The sequence below is a fragment of the Aptenodytes patagonicus genome, chromosome 30, assembly GCF_965638725.1.
Source record: "Aptenodytes patagonicus chromosome 30, bAptPat1.pri.cur, whole genome shotgun sequence".
Lineage (NCBI taxonomy): Eukaryota > Metazoa > Chordata > Aves > Sphenisciformes > Spheniscidae > Aptenodytes > Aptenodytes patagonicus.
The window spans coordinates 846797-861840 of NC_134978.1; the positions used below are offsets into that span (position 1 = coordinate 846797).

General features: G+C 55.5%; 2 protein-coding genes across 3 annotated transcripts; one reads left to right on the forward strand and one right to left on the reverse strand.

Annotated features, from left to right (window-relative positions):
* The first annotated feature begins 220 nt into the window (after window positions 1–220).
* Window positions 221–3414, forward strand: LOC143171765 (uncharacterized). Its single transcript, XM_076360829.1, has 4 exons — window positions 221–802; window positions 1067–1369; window positions 2567–2725; window positions 3332–3414. Exons 1-4 carry the CDS (start codon window positions 787–789, stop codon window positions 3412–3414), a joined length of 561 nt encoding a protein of 186 aa, XP_076216944.1. The 5' UTR covers window positions 221–786.
* Window positions 1276–14731, reverse strand: SLC44A2 (solute carrier family 44 member 2 (CTL2 blood group); the record flags this gene model as incomplete). 2 transcript variants are annotated; one of them, XM_076360828.1, is given in 18 exon segments in its annotated part: window positions 1276–4707; window positions 7721–7805; window positions 8204–8292; window positions 8499–8569; window positions 8800–8873; window positions 9272–9375; window positions 9871–9965; window positions 10038–10300; window positions 10646–10730; window positions 11579–11671; window positions 11809–11908; window positions 12267–12398; window positions 12607–12719; window positions 13113–13196; window positions 13806–13929; window positions 14199–14259; window positions 14378–14500; window positions 14647–14731. In XM_076360828.1, coding segments are annotated over 18 exon segments (1888 nt in total), but the record flags the coding sequence as incomplete, so codon positions are not given.
* Between the last annotated feature and the right edge of the window lie 313 nt (window positions 14732–15044).

Below are 15044 nucleotides of genomic sequence, written 5' to 3' on the forward strand. Positions count from 1 at the left end.
TGGAGACCACTGGCCTGAGGGGACCGCTGGCCTGAGGTCTGAGAGGACCACTGGCCTGAGGGGACCGGGGGTCTGCGGGGGTCAGGGGTCTGAAGGGGCCAGTGGTCTGTGGAGACCGCTGGCCTGAGGAGAATGTGGGGCACAAAGGGACCTGGGGTGCGGGGGAGAGCATATCCCCTGAGGGGCTGAGTGCGGGGGTGCCCACCCTTGGGGCCCTGAGGCCTCGGAGGGGGCTGTAGGCCAGCTGCCCGCCGTGGAAGTGAGCCCTTCAGGACGGAGAAGGGCTGCCATGCTGGTCTGTGCCCCCCCCCGGAGAAGGGCCCACCGACATCCCGGCCCCGGGGGGCGCGAAGCCTGGGGCAGCCAAGAGCAGGGTTTGGCCAAGAGCCCCGCCGTCCCACACGGAAAGACACGAGTCGCTGCGGTATAGGGTTGATCTACAGCAGGGCACGGCTCCTACAGGCCCCTGGCGCGGGGGACACCGATGGGTGTCCGTCACCTTCCGTGGAGCTGCTGCCTGCGATGTGTTGGCGTGGCGGCAGAGGGTGCCACCCGGCCGCGGCCGCGTCTCCTGGCGTAACTCGTTAGAGCGCTGGTGGCCTTGGCAGCCGGAGGGACGGGGAAGAGACGAACAACCTCGCCACGTACAAATTAACCTGGCATCAAGCTCCCAAGAGCTTTGGGGTGCAGGATGAGCCCGTGGTCTCGTCGGCAAGTTCCTTCTCCCGCTGCAACATAGAAGGGAAACGATCTCAAAGACGTCTTTCGCTTTTGTTGAACTCGAGTATGAACTTAAATGATTGTAAGTGTCCAAACGAACGCTTGCTCCTTAAAAAAAAAAAAAGCCTATTAAGCCTCTGCTGGAGAGCGCTGCCTTCTGTGGGTCAAGGATCGTTTGACAATACCTCGTATTTAGTCAAAAAACCCAAGTCAGTGCAGCCCCAAACTCTGAAAATCGGGAGCAGACCGTTAAGGTGTGCGTTGAAGCAAGCTGTAACAGCCCGTTTTCGAGGCGAAAGCCAGCTGTATCTGTCACCTGCGCTGTCACGCTCTGCTCTTTCTCCAGGTGTTCCGCGCTGCCGGGCAGAAAAACACCGCGGAGACGAGCAGAAGCCACAACGAAGAGGAACTAAAGAGCGCGGTTGGACCAGCGGCTCCCCAGAGGCCCCCTCCACCCCCAACCCCTCTCCGAAGGGCTGCAGAGAATTTGATAAAGGCTTTGCCGGGACGTTGGAGCCCTGTGAGGTCAGAAGGAAGCACGTGGCGGAAACGAGGTCCAAACAGGCACTTTTATTTCTGGTTGTAACGCTGACATCAATGGAACCGTCACACACGACATCGGGAACGCGCGCGGACGCTCCCGCCGGAGGTACGTCCTTGCATAGAAGCCCCGGTGCATAGTAGGAGTAGTTAATGCCTCAGAAATACATTAAAAAAGAAGAAATTTTTGTTGTAGAACATCAGCCCTGCGGTTTTTAGTGGGGTTTTTTTAGCTTTTTTTACTTGCCCTAGCCTGATTCAGGGAACGATTCAGAGCATGCGCGGTTTATAGGGACAGAAGTTGCATCTCAATACAGAAAAGAGCGCGATTATTCCGAAAGACAGACAAATTAATGGCCTTTAAATACACAGCTTTACATGGGAGACGTGCTCCAAGTGCACGGATCAGTCCACGCTTGCAGAAAAGAAATAACCCAAGTCATGGAGTGAAGCCTTTCCGGACACTAAAATCCCGCCGGACAGCTGCCCTCGCCTGAGTGGCTCCGATTTTTTCAAAAAAAACCCCCTCATTTACTGGAAGATTTGCCTCTCCGCTTTCCGAAGCTCTCGGCAAGCGCAGCGCCTGTAGTTTTCAGCTTTGAAAAGCCGGCGGCTGCTGCTTCGGCTTTTTGGAAATAAGAATCCCTAATTCTGCTCCTCAAATACTGGGTTTACAGAATGCAGCAGAGCCAGCCCCACGGCCCAAAGAACACATTTTGCTAAATTTATTCTCTATTTGTATTTCCAGACCTAAAAATCTCTGCTGTATATTGGCTGTTTATGCAAATAAATCGAGTTAACTGATGGTCCTCTGCTATTTCGGACAGCGTTTCCACAACCAAAGTGTCTCGATATAAAAAGAGAACAGCTAAAGTGGAAGAGCGAGAGTAAACTTGCCCTCTACACAAAAATTTCAAACAGGAAATAAAACCAACCACCTCAAAACCTACACAAGGATGGGAGAGGAAAAAAAATTAAAATAATTTTGTGCTAGTGTAGCTGTAAACTGAATATATTCCCTTAATTATTCCCTTAATTATAACTTACCCCCTATCCCAAACCGAAAGGATTCTCTTTTTAGCTTTACCTTCGCCTTTTTAGCTTTCCCTTCGCCTTTTTAGCTTTCCCTTCGCCTTTTTAGCTTTACCTTCGCCTTTTTAGCTTTACCTTCGCCTTTTTAGCTTTACCTTCGCCTTTTTAGCTTTACCTTCGCCTTTTTAGCTTTACCTTCGCCTTTTTAGCTTTACCTTCGCCTTTTTAGCTTTACCTTCGCCTTTTTAGCTTTCCCTTCGCCTTTCCTTTTTAGCTCTCCCCCCGAGCGTTGGATCGGCTACATCGAGATGCGAGGAAAAAGGCGCTTTAGAGGAACGATGGCGTTTGATCCACGCCTGCGATCGGCTTAGGGAGACGTCAGCGGTGCTGCGCCGCCCCGGGCCAGAGCAGTTACGTCTCAGCGTGCTGCCAGGTAGGTATTTCAAAATCTGTCACAAAAAATAGTACTGGAAGAGATCGAAATAACGGCCACGGAACCGAAACAACTAGTGAAAGCAAAATATACAAAACCCCCAAACCATTTAATAATTCCGATAGAAAACATTCCTTGTATCTTACAAAAATACTACAGGGATCTAAAGATTACTAAGAAATATGTATAAAAGAAGCAAAATATATCCTTCAGCACAAATTAAACGTGGCTAAGGAAACGTCTGCGATAAAGAGGGTTTGCGTTTGTTAAGGCAGGGAGGTGCACGCGACCCCACAAGCCTCCTGCTGCCGCTGGCCCCCCCCCTCCCCCCGTGCTTTGGGAGCTGTTTAAATTGTCCGCCAAAGCCTCAGTGCATTTATTTTCAAAAAAAAAAAAAAAAAAAGCAAAAAAAAGAACAATTTGTGGTGGCGACTATACCCGGGCGAGCCTCCTGTTGCTCAAAGGACACTTCAGCAGCTGCGCGTATCGGAGGAGATGTTGTAATTTTGTTAAACTTTATGTTTTTAAGTTTAATATTTGTGGTTTAGTGATGTTTAACCCCCTTTTAATCTATTTCTCAAGAACGTCCCCTTTTTCTCCTGACAGGAGCTGCCAAAGGTCTGGACCCTCCCATTAGAAACAGCAGTCAGCTACAAGTCCAGGCGACACCGTGGCACCTAAGGACGTAAGGCAACCTGTCGTTTGTCATTTGGTTTGCTTAAAATTACCTAATATTAACCTAAAAAAAAAATATATATATATATATATACACACACATTACTCCTTTCCCATGCCCGCAGGTGGGGTCTTCCTAAATTTGTCACACAGGCAAAGCATTTTGCTCGACAGTTAGGGAAAGCTCTGCTGTAAATTATTTTTAAAATATATAATGCAGGATTTTTTGGGGGAGGAATCAGTAGAAGCTGCCGGTCCTAGAAAGATGCAATAACTGTACAGAGCGTCTGTCCGTCCGTCCCTGGTTGCATCCAAACACACACCCCTGGTTCCGCGGGACACCCTGCACGGCGCTCTAAGGCTCATTAACCCTTCGTCTCCCTCCACCTTCACCCTTCCCACGTGGCTATAAGAACACTAACTGGCGTTTTCCTAAACGCATTGGTCGTCTAAACGTGCTCGGCACAACCCCAAAGCCGGGCCCTGAGGCGTCTCCATAAGGTGGCAAGAGAAGCAAGGCGATTTCAGCGTGTTTCCGCTCTCCGGGTAGGAATCGACAACTGCAATAAAACATTTCGGGGGGGGGGAAGGGGGGCTGCAAATAAAAACCAAGTCGAGGAGCTGCTTAAACCCATCAGCTTGTTCGCTGGTCACCGCAGCGCCTGGATTCGCCCACGCGCTAAGGGACGGCCGAACACGGCTGACCTGAAGGTAACGTCTTCTCTTTTACCGGTATAAAATAAAATTACTAAATCCGATTAAACTCGGTTTGGTGTCGGTCGACACCCCGGAAGACGGAACTTTGCCCTGTGTCAGAGACGTTTCCCCGCTGCTTTTACCGGCATGTGCCCTGGCAGGATTCGTCCGGGAACTCCCCAGCCCAGTGTTTGAGCTGGCCGGGGACCAACGGGACGTTAGCTGTGACGAGTTGTGCGGAAGCAGACACGCTAGAGCGGTCTTCGTTTAGCAACCCCGACGATTTAAGGTTGAATCATTTAACAATAACCCATTCCTCTCTTTAACGAACCCCCCCCTTCTGCTGCTTGCCCGCCGCAGGGGTGAAGGAGACAGCGGTTCAGGTTCACTAACGAGATTTCCACGTGGGATAAACGATGCTGAGCGCCGGGCAGATGTTATCCCGCAGCTCTGCTCCCGAAGCGGGAACGGGAAGAGGAAGCGTGGAAAGGACGAGGGCAGGCTCTAGGCGTCCGGCTGACTTTTGTTCGTCTTCTTCAGGAGCTTTTTCAGGTTGGGCGACATAAAGTAAGGCTTTTCGGCCGAACCGTCGTTACGCTCCAGGTCTTCCACTGCAAAGAGAAACCCCCCCCGCCCCGCGCAGCAGTTGGGGGGGGGGGGGGACACAGACACAGAGGTTGGCGTGGCAGGAGTCACAGCAGATGCAGCAAGGAGCCTAAAGGCAGAGAGGTGCTAGAGGGGCAGTCGTCCTGCTCGTCGTCTAATAATTATCTTTGATAGAAAAAAAAAGTCTTGCGGCTCATCGCGGGCAGGGGGTATTTTCTCCCTGCGTCACAGCTAAATGCCCCCAGCTGTACAAACCACCGCAGTCGCACCTCTCCCATTTCACGGGGGGAGCGCTGCGCTCCGGAAACAGGCTGCTATTATTTAGAAGAAACCAGAGGTTTGGGTGGGGTTTTTTGGTTGTTTTTTTTTTTTTTCAGGGAGGCGGTGGGAAAGTTTAACTGTGCTGTAGGAAGAGAGGCCTCCTCCGCGACCTCGAGGCTCTGCCGGCTGGGAGCGCGGTTCCCCTCCTCTAAGGAGCCGGGCAGCGCGGCTCTCCCTGCTCTTTGTGCAGCCGAAACGGCTCATGATGCGAGCGCAAAGCAATTTCGCTCGGTATTCGCTTGGCGCTGCTCGCCGGGTGCGCGACGCCCTTGCCAACACGCCATGCATGCATAATCATTAGGTGCATTCCCAGCACCGAACACGCCGCTCGGCCTCTCGCCGTTCAAAGCAAAGCAGCTGCGCCAACACGAAGTGGTAGGAAAATCGCAGCCACCAAAAAAAAAAACCAAAAAACCCAAACCAAACAAACCCGCAAAGCACCAGCTTCAGAGTCGAGTGAAAGCGCCTTGGGATATTTTGAGAGGGACTTCAGTATTTCTCTGTGATGAAAATACGAGCGTTAACACTACGGCTTTGTCCTGAGAGGGCGCGACTCAAAAGGCAGGGCTCTCTGTCTGTGTGAAGATTTGTAATAGGAGATCTGGCCGCAACTACCCGGGCTGCGGGCTGCCAGATTGGCATTTTAAATCTTCCCTTTTTTTTTTAAATCTTTCCTTTTTTTAAAATCATTTCTGGACTGTCAAGAGGAGAAAACAAGGTGAGGCTCCAGCCTGCGCCTGGCTGCCATTTCTCTAGGGGCTGTAAGCCTCACCAGCTGCCTCCCAGTCAAACTTGGTCTGATTTTTCTAGCCGTAGAGATGCCGCAATACGTCCCCGGTGTAACACCCGCCAGCGCAACGCACTCCTTCCCCGTAGCCTTCCAGGGTTGGAAGCCCATGGAAGTCCAGGCTTCCAAGCCCATCAGGGATGCTCACACCTCTCCTCCGGACATCGCCTTCCCTTGACGGACCCTCAGCAATTCAGAGTTGCCGGAGCCGGCTTGGGAACTCGCTTTCCACGCAGGCTCTGTCTTCCTTCCTACAACCACCCCAGCCTGCAGGTCTGTACGCCCTTGGCGAGCGTCTCCACCTACGGTCTGCGTTAGCGTGGAAAGTCGTTACAGCTCCAGCTCCTCCGCCCCGTAGGAGCCCGGACAGGAGCCAAACCGTCAACTCAACCACCTCGGGGGGGGGGGAAAAGCAGAGCCCATCAGGCAGCTCCCAGGACGAGCCACCACCTCCCCGCAGCGATTAAAACCTCTGTGCAACCAGCAAGAGAAACCATTTTAAACGAGGGATGCTGCGAGTAAAAGCCCTCTGCGTTTTAACGGCTTGCAACCAGCAACGGCTCTTTTCAGCTTCCCTAAACTGACGGCACGAAGAAACCCAAGTTTTTGGCTGCGAAAAGGGCGAGCTCTGCTTTGTGACGAAGGCGCTGCTGATGGAACAGACTTAAAAGCAAAAGATCTGCAATCTCACAAAGAAATCTTTCTGAGTGCGCCAACCCGGTTTTGCATAGAAAGAGTGGGCGAGGAAAGAGGCTCGCCGCTCTTTGCTGGGGGCAGAACAAAGAGGAAAGCGCGGAGAGACCAGTTTTCAGGCTGTCGAACCCACTCAGCCCGTCCCACAAACCACCGTCCTGCAACACGAGAGACCTCCTGCGAGCAGAGCAGCTCTCCCATCCTTTTCACAGCTGGCGGTTAGGAACAAAAGATCTCCGCTTCAACGCGAAACACAACTAGATAGCGGCACCTGTGCGCGTCCAGCCGGTTCCCAGCCACTCGCCGGGAGCGGAGCGCTCCTCGCCGGGCGCTACCGGACACGTGGGACCCCAGATTAGCTCTAGGTGACACTCTAGGTTCGTTCTCTCGATACAAGAATATTCATTATTGGGCAGGAAGGTAGATTTGATACAGCACCGGGCACTGAGGAATCGGCACCCCCTCTACCCCTCAAGGCTCTGAAGGACATCCAGGGGAAAGATTTGCACGGTGGCTGCCACGCGCGGGCTTAGGAGAACGCTGCTTGGGTTGGGGGGGCCGAGAGCGTCCTGCGCACCCCCCCCGGGCACGCAGCCTTCCTCCCGGGGCCAGCCCCTAGCCTTGGCTATCGGCGCTTTTGGAAGGCTCTAGGTTCCCCTTCAGCAGGATCTCACTCAGCTCGGGGGACATGTAGTAAGGCCGCTCGGGAGATCCATCGTTCCTCTCCAGATCTTCACCTTTTCGCAACCCCAGGAAGAAGCGGCCGTGGCGGGGAAGAGTGAAAAACAGCGGAAGAGCCGGGGAGAGGCAGGGCAGAGATGAAGGGCGGAGAACATGTGAAGAGAGACACGAGGGGGAGAGGGGAGAGGAAAAAAAAGAAGAAAAAAAGAGAAAAAAAAAAGGAAAATTGAAGTTAGTTGCAGTTAGATTCCACCAAGACCAAAGCACCAAAACAGAGAGACCAAGAGAGACCGCAGGAGACCCAAGGACAGGCTGTGGGTTTCCGCTGCTAGCAGGCAGGGGGAAAGCAGGTGCTGGTAAGAACGCAGGTAGGAGTTGGTAAAGGAAAAAGTGGGAGAAAACCACACAGAGAGGCCACGGGAATTTGGAGCCAACCCCAAATCTGGACGACTCGGGGGTTCAGCCACAGGGAGGGAGGTTTTGCTACCGCAAACTCCTGCCCAGCGGGAGACGGACCCTCCAAGGCAGACACTTACAGAAGCAGAGGAAGAGGGTGTCCACGCACATGCCGTACACGCTGAAGAACCCGTGGGCGATGAGGTAGGAGCCCACGATCACCGTCTGAAAGAGAAATTGTGCCGTCACGCCGCGACCTGGCATCTGCAAAGAGCGCAAAGCTCCGGTCCCTCGGCCGGGAGGAGGAAACCTGCCGAATCCCGAATTCCCCAGGGAAAGGAGGAGAAGCGAACAGGGCAGGACTGTTCAGACCAGCCCGATTCAGGACAAAAGGCCTCAGTGACGACGGTGGACAGAGGCCAATCTGGGCAGCACAGGAAGGGCGAGACGCCTCTTCGCGGCTGACCGAAACAAAGGGCTTATTTCGACGGGGACGGAGAAAACACCTTCAACAAAGAAGGTCCTTCAGAAGCAGCGAGCGGAGAGGTGTTTTTAAGGCATTTGTGTTAAGGTTCTCCTTCCATCACTTCTAAATTCACCGAAAAGACGAGAAAGCGGCTCACCAGAATAGGGACCCAGTAGTAATTCAGGGGCGGCGCTGTGTCTTGGACCAGCTTTATCCGCTGGGTGAAGAAAAAGAAGGCAAGGATTCCTGGAAAAGCAAACGATGGAAATTGCTGTGGGATGCAGGGCAGAAGAAAGGCAGCAAATGGATGCAGGGAAGATGTCAAACGGGATGGAAAGGAACGGTTTCATGGGAGGAGTGAAGAGAGGAAGGTTTTGGGAAGCCGTAACCGGCTACGAAAGCCTACAGCAGCCATACACCCCGAGGAGAAACTTCCAGTCCCCAGCACTTACCGACGCTTCCCACGATGAGGAGTTTTCCGAGGAAGAAAAGGAAATCCGTGACTTTATCTAAAACGGCCACCCTGGAAACAAGAGAGAGATGAGCATCCGCATCCGCTCCCCACCCCAAATTCAGAAGGAGGTGCGGGAGGAGGCGGCCAACGTGCACACGCGTTGCGAACGCGGCACAAAACGCCGTGAAAGCCTGAAAACAAGGCAGGCAGATCAAGGTTGATCTTTGGCAGTGAGAAGGACTTGGAAATAACCAAGTCTGCTGTCGAGAGCAGACCCCTCGCACCCACCAGCATCTCACCTGATGATGTTCCTCATCAGCAGGAAGAACGCGTTCCTGGCGGAGGTGCAGAAGTTGGTGCCGTAGACGGCGATCTAGAGGGAGTCCCGGAAAAAAGGGGCAGAGAAGAGAGAAACGGAGCCGCACTGAATTCACCGCTAAGAAGAGGGTGCAATTAATCCCATCTTTGAGTAAAACTCTGATAAATCCCACCCTGGAAGCGCTTCTTCATCCACTGACAGGTCGGGCATCGCGGACAGCGAGAGCTGAATCCCCCCACCCCGGTGTCTCTGAGAAGGTCCCTCCCAAAGTCAAAGCGACACGGCTGAGGTCAAGGCTTCCCAGCGAAACGGCTGGGAAATGCTGAAAGGCTTTGTTTTCCCATGACATCGGGAGACGCGGTTCTCAGCAGCCACCCAAAGAAATCTCCAAGAGTGTGGAGACCTCCTCCCCAGTCACAACCCTTTGGGCGTTAACGCCGGGAGACTCTTACCATGATGTACGCGTTTCTGTTGAGGAATTTGATGAATTTTTCCAGGCACCAGAAGCAGCACTTCAGGCAGCTCAGGAGGAACTTGGCGAACTTATTATCTGCAGCTGGAGGAATGCCACGGGGAGAGGGTGAGCAACCAAACCGAGAGACGCCTTCTCTTACAGAAGCAACTTCAAGGTCCCTAATGAGACGTCCCGCTGCCCCGTCACGGCCTCCCCCGCTACGCCCTGTTTTCAGCCTCCCTGGGAGGCCGATACCGCTGCAGACAGCGGGATGAGCCTCCCATGCTCTTCCCATGCTTCTGCTCGCTGTTTACGTTTCACGATCAATAGGAGTCGTACGGCCAGACGCAGACTTCCCTCCCACCCGTACAGAGTCCTGGCACCGGTTGACTTAGCCCGGCAGCCGCGGCGCATCCCTCGGCTCCCGCCCGTCTCTTGGAGAAAACAGACGACTACGGGATCCTAAAAGGAAAATCTCGATTCCCTACCGAAATACTGAAATTATTCCCCTGGACGTTAGCCACGAGCTCTGGCACCAAGGAACACAGAAGAAGCCAACCTCGTTCGTCTACTCATTTGCCATTCCAGCTTCGGTACCTTTTAACCTGTGGTCCAGATACTCCAGAGTGACCCTGATGACTTGGACGATGGCGAGGATCAGAGAGCCGAAGGCGAGCGAGCCGGTGTGGTACCTGGGAAAGATCGCTCCGGTTAGAAGGGGACAACCTCAAGAAGCTCGCAAGCCCTCCTCGAGAGGGACGTACCGGAGCGCACGGCCGAAGGCGGAGAAGAGGGGGAAGGCGGGCATGTCGTCGGGTTTCTTGAAGGCCCAGTAGTATGACGCGAAGGCCCCCGCCAGCGTCACCTGGCCCAGCGCGATCACGAAGTTGGCGAGCCAGAAGAACATGAAGACGTTGAAGAACTGGAGGACGATGAGGTACTTGTGGTACGCCGTCTCGCCCCCGTAGAACGCGAAGAGGCACTGGGCGTCGGGGCACAGCTTGGTGACGTTGCTCGTGTTGAAGGTCTAGAGAGGACAGCAGACGCTCACGCACTGCGGTGGCCGGAGACGCGCCGCAAGGCGGGCCGACAGCATCTTCCGCTCAACCCACAGCAATCTCGACTTTCAGAAGACACTATCCTGCTTAATTTTTTGCCTGGTAGCATTTGCTCAGACCAAAAAGTCAGCTTTGCGCACACAACGGCTTGAAGAAAAATAACGACATGATGTAAACGAGTTCAGAAAGGCGGAATTTCACTTGGAAGAGCTTGCAGGCTCAGGTAGCCACCAGGATATTTTTCATGTAAGAAACCACCTTATCTCTGACAGATTAAGCGTAGCATTCGTATGAGTTTCCCCCGACGTCCTCACCTCCGGTTTGCAGGTCTGCCCGGAAAACTGGCACGCAGTCTCGTTAAACACCTTATAGACCGCCTCGTTGGAGGTGGAGAGGAAACTGCAGAGCAACGGTTAAGGAGACGTGATTTTGCAAACCTCAGACCCGAATCCTCACTCAGTTTTGCTCTCACTGGCCTCCTGCAATCGGTTTTCTACGTTAGGTTCTATTTTAAGTTAAACTTAGAGACTGTGCTGGTTTTGGCTGGGATAGAGTTAATTTTTTTCACAGTAGCTGGTACGGGGCTCCGGTTTGGATTTGTGCTGAAACAGTGTTGGTAATACAGGGATGGTTTCGTTACTGCTGAGCAGGGCTTACACGAAGTCAAGGCCTTTTCTGCTCCTCACCCCACCCCACCAGCGAGCAGGCTGGGGGTACACAAGGAGTTGGGAGGGGACACGGCCGGGACAGCCGACCCCAACTGACCCAAGGGATATTCCACACCGTATGACGTCATGCTCAGCATATAAAGCTGGGGGAAGAAGGAGGAAGGGGGGGACGTTCGGAGTGATGGCGTTTGTCTTCCCAAGTCACCGTTACGCCTGATGGAGCCCTGCTTTCCTGGGGATGGCTGAACACCTGCCCGCCGACAGAAAGGAGTGAACGAATTCCTTGGCTTGCTTTGCTTGCACGCGCGGCCTTTGCTTTACCTGTTAAACTGCCTTTACCTCAACCCACGAGTTTTCTCACTTTTACCCTCCCGATTCTCTCCCCCCTCCCACCGGGAGGGAGGGAGCGAGCGGCTGGGTGGGGCTGGGGTTAAACCACGACAGAGACTTAAGCTGGCAGTTTTGCAAACAGATGTGTCACTTAATCCTGTAAGATGTTCAGCGCCCTGAAAGACCTTTGATTTCTGAGCACCTTCCTTCCCCGGGAGCAGAGGCGCGGGGAAGAAGAGGAAGGGATACACGGCGGTGCTGGCCCAGTAGGTGATGCAGAGACACAGCAGGAAGAAGGTGCACAATGGGAACAGCAGCGACATCATGATGTGACCAACAGCCCTGCCGAGAAGATGGTTAAAACCCGGTTAAAATCCTCGTGGCGACGGGAGGACCTCGACGGCTGGAGCTCGGCCGTCCCCGAGTCCTCCCACCGCGACGGGGGACAACCTCTGCCTGGGGACGGGGGACCCCCGGACCTGCTGGCCTCCTTGATGAGCGCGATGGCAATGAGGATCCTCTTGCGGAGGAAGATGAGCAGCAGTATGATCACCACCTCCACGATGCACAGGATGATCACTGGGAGGAGAAGGGGAGCCCCCGGTAGCGCGAGGGCACGGACAGCGCCCGATGGCCACCATCCACCTTTGCCTTCCCAAGCGGATCCGTCGCGGCACCGAACGCTCCTCAGGGGACGTCCAGCACCGCGGTTCACGTGGAAAAGCAGCCCCGTCCGTAAGCTCAGTCCCGTGGCGGAGGTGGCGTCAAGCAAAGCCACCCTCCTTAGCTCAACCCTTTTTGCAAAGGGCCATGAAGAGACCGAGAAGACCCCAAACCTCCATGCTCTCCCCTTCCCAAGCCCTGTCCCTCAAAGGGACCGGGGCTGGGGCGCATCCACCGTGTCCCATCCCGCACCCAGAGGAGGATGGAGACTTACTGAATGCCAGCCACGTCTGCCGCAGGTGGAGATAGACGCGTAGGTCTGTCTGAAATCCCAGGTCCTTCAGGGAGACGTCAGAACCCGCTTCCCCTTTCAGTTTTGCATATTCCATGTAACAGTGGAAGATTCCTGCGGCGAAAAGCAGAAAACTGTCGTATTTGCACTGAAAAGCGGAGACCGAGATGCCGGCAGCCTCTGCTCAACCCCACCGATGCCGATGTTCAGGTAGAAGACACCTGGAAGGATGCTGTGCGTGAACTTTCTTCGTGCAAAGCCCACTTAAGATAGGGAAAGGAAAACGGGGAAAGCAGGGAGAAGCTCCCGACCGCTCGCTCACCGTAGCCCAGCACCAGGATCACCATCACGATCATCACCCAGACCATGATCCCGGCCAGGAAGCGGAGCAGGACGATGAAGATGAAGCTAGCCACCATCGCGATCACGAGGCCTCTGCGGGAGGAAGGCAGCGACACGTCGAACACCAGGCGATGCCACCCCCTCCCCACCGCTTCCCTCCATCGGTCAGCTTCCCCTCTCTCCTTTCTCAAGCTTTAACGACGGGGCAGCCTTAAAAATGGGAATCACTGATGGCGGAGGGGACGGAGCGTGAGCAGGGTCTGAGTAACGTTGCTCCAAAACCCCCTCCGCCATCCCTCGTTTTGTTTGAATGGAAATTATGCAAAGGCCGGGGGGGAAATGTTGGTAATTCATGAGTTTTGCCCCATGTTTGAGCGCGGCGCGAAGCCCATGGCCGGCACGGCAAGAGCCATCAGCCCTCGCGGGCTCCGGTCCAGCTGCCCGCGGGAAGGGACGGCCGTAACACGTAGCTCGGCCCCTGCTCACATTATTATCCAGTACCAGGAAACCGTGTAATCTTCAAAGATCTTCATGGCCAGTTGTCTGGTTTCCAGGACCACGTTTGCTTTTCTGGAATACAAAAAATAAAACACGAATGAAGCGGAAGCCGGGGGAAAGAAGCTGAGGAGCCTCAGCCTGGGCTCGGCCCCAGCCGGGCTCTGCCCGCGCCCGCTGCCTGTACTCGCGCTGCCTCAACGGCCCCTTGTCCTCCCCCGCCAAACGGCCCTCTGCCAGACTCCCTGAAAACAAGAAAATCCAACGAGGCCGAGGCCGATTTCCTGGCACTGTTTTCTTTCAAGCTGACCCTGCTGCTTCCCCTTTGTCGTTGTCCCCCCCCGGCCTTCCAGCTCCCGTTTCAAACACGGGATACGGGTTTCGCTGCAGGATTTCTTGCAAACGCAGGACCGGGGCTCCGTGCCGGGGCTTTCAAGGCTTTTCCGCAATATAAATCGGTAAACGAACGCGGTGCAGAAACGCCGGCAGATAAAAATCAAACGTTTCTCTGCCGGGTGAAGCAGCAATAACGAAGCCAGCTCATCAAGAGGCTCCCCCGGGTACGGTCGCGTACCCGCCGTGTTGCTGTTATCACCGCAAGCGCTCGCTCTCGGGGTCGCCCCGGCAAAGATGAAGCGACCGGCGAAGCGCGGTGCCTGCCCGGCGCAAAGGCTGGGGACTCACTTGGCCCCTTCCAGCAGCTCGGTGACGTTCCTCCGGCGCCCGTGGCCGTCGTCGTAGGTGGTTTCGTTGCCGACCATGATGACACCCTTCTTGGCCCGGATGGCCGGGAAGCATCGCCGCGCCACTGGGCGAGAGGAGGGGGAAAACTCAGCGCCGCAAACCTCAGCCGCTTTTGTCCCAACCCCCCCCCCACCCCCGGGGAAACGAGCCAAAACCCCCTCCCCGTGGTCACAAACCTACGCCGGATCCCCAGAAACCCCAAACAGGAGCCTCGACCCCTCCCAAAATATCCCGACGGCCAGCCAGCGACGTGGCCGCTTCCCCTGACCACGTCGCGAGCGAGCGGGCTCGTTAATCGGCTCATCGCAGCTCGTTAGCCGCCCCCGGACGTACGTGGGGTGCTGGGGATAATCATGGCCGGGCACTCCTTGTCCTTCAGCACCTTGATGGGAGCCTGGATGGGGACAGACGAGCCGGACGTTAACGCTTTGGGCAGGAATTACCACGCCGGGGAACGCCGGCGTCGCCGGGGCTGGCAGGGGAACGCCGCCGCCGCGCTCCCTGCAACCCACCTTCTGCAGGTTTTTGAACTCGGGGATGCAGAAGTGCCGGTAGTACTCCAGCTCGCCGGGCGTGCGGGAGCTGTAGGCGTTCAGGTACGTCAGGTACCGGTCCGGGCATTTGCTGACGCAGATCTGGATGGGAGAAGAGGACACGGCGAGGCCGCGCGTGAAGGCGTCAGCCCCCTCCGCGGGGACACCGCAAACCGGAGCTTTCCCGAGGAGAAGCAGAGCGTCGGGGAGCCGGGCTCGGCGCAGCACCCCCGGGCCGGGAGTGGTACCTGCGTGGTCGGGCACTGAAACTCCAGCAGCACCAGCGGGCTGGCACACTTCACGATGTCGAAGTAAAAGAGGAAAGGTTTCTTCCTGCAAAGCAAACCAGGAAAAAACAAACCGAAAACAACCCCAGCTCGGGGAACCGCCTGCCCTGGGAGAGGCGATGGGAAGCACCCGCATCCCCGCGCCCAGGGGAAGGGGGATGGAGGGTCCCAACCCCCCCCCCCCCCCCAAAAACCAGGAGCTGCAAGCTGCTACGACGCTTTTCTGCGCCTCCCGGCAGCGGGCAGGGTCTCTGCCGCTCCCCGCAGCCAGAGGAGAGCGGGCAGCACGGGCAGGGTGAGCTGCCCATCCCGGAGCCGCGGGGTACGACGCCCAAGGGTTACGGTCCTCTCCGGCCATG

Coding starts and splice junctions, on each gene's coding strand:
- LOC143171765 (XM_076360829.1), top strand. Junction 1,370..2,566: donor CGCGGACGCTCCCGCCGGAG/GTACGTCCTTGC, acceptor TTTCCTTTTTAG/CTCTCCCCCCGAGCGTTGGA. Junction 2,726..3,331: donor ACGTCTCAGCGTGCTGCCAG/GTAGGTATTTCA, acceptor TTCTCCTGACAG/GAGCTGCCAAAGGTCTGGAC.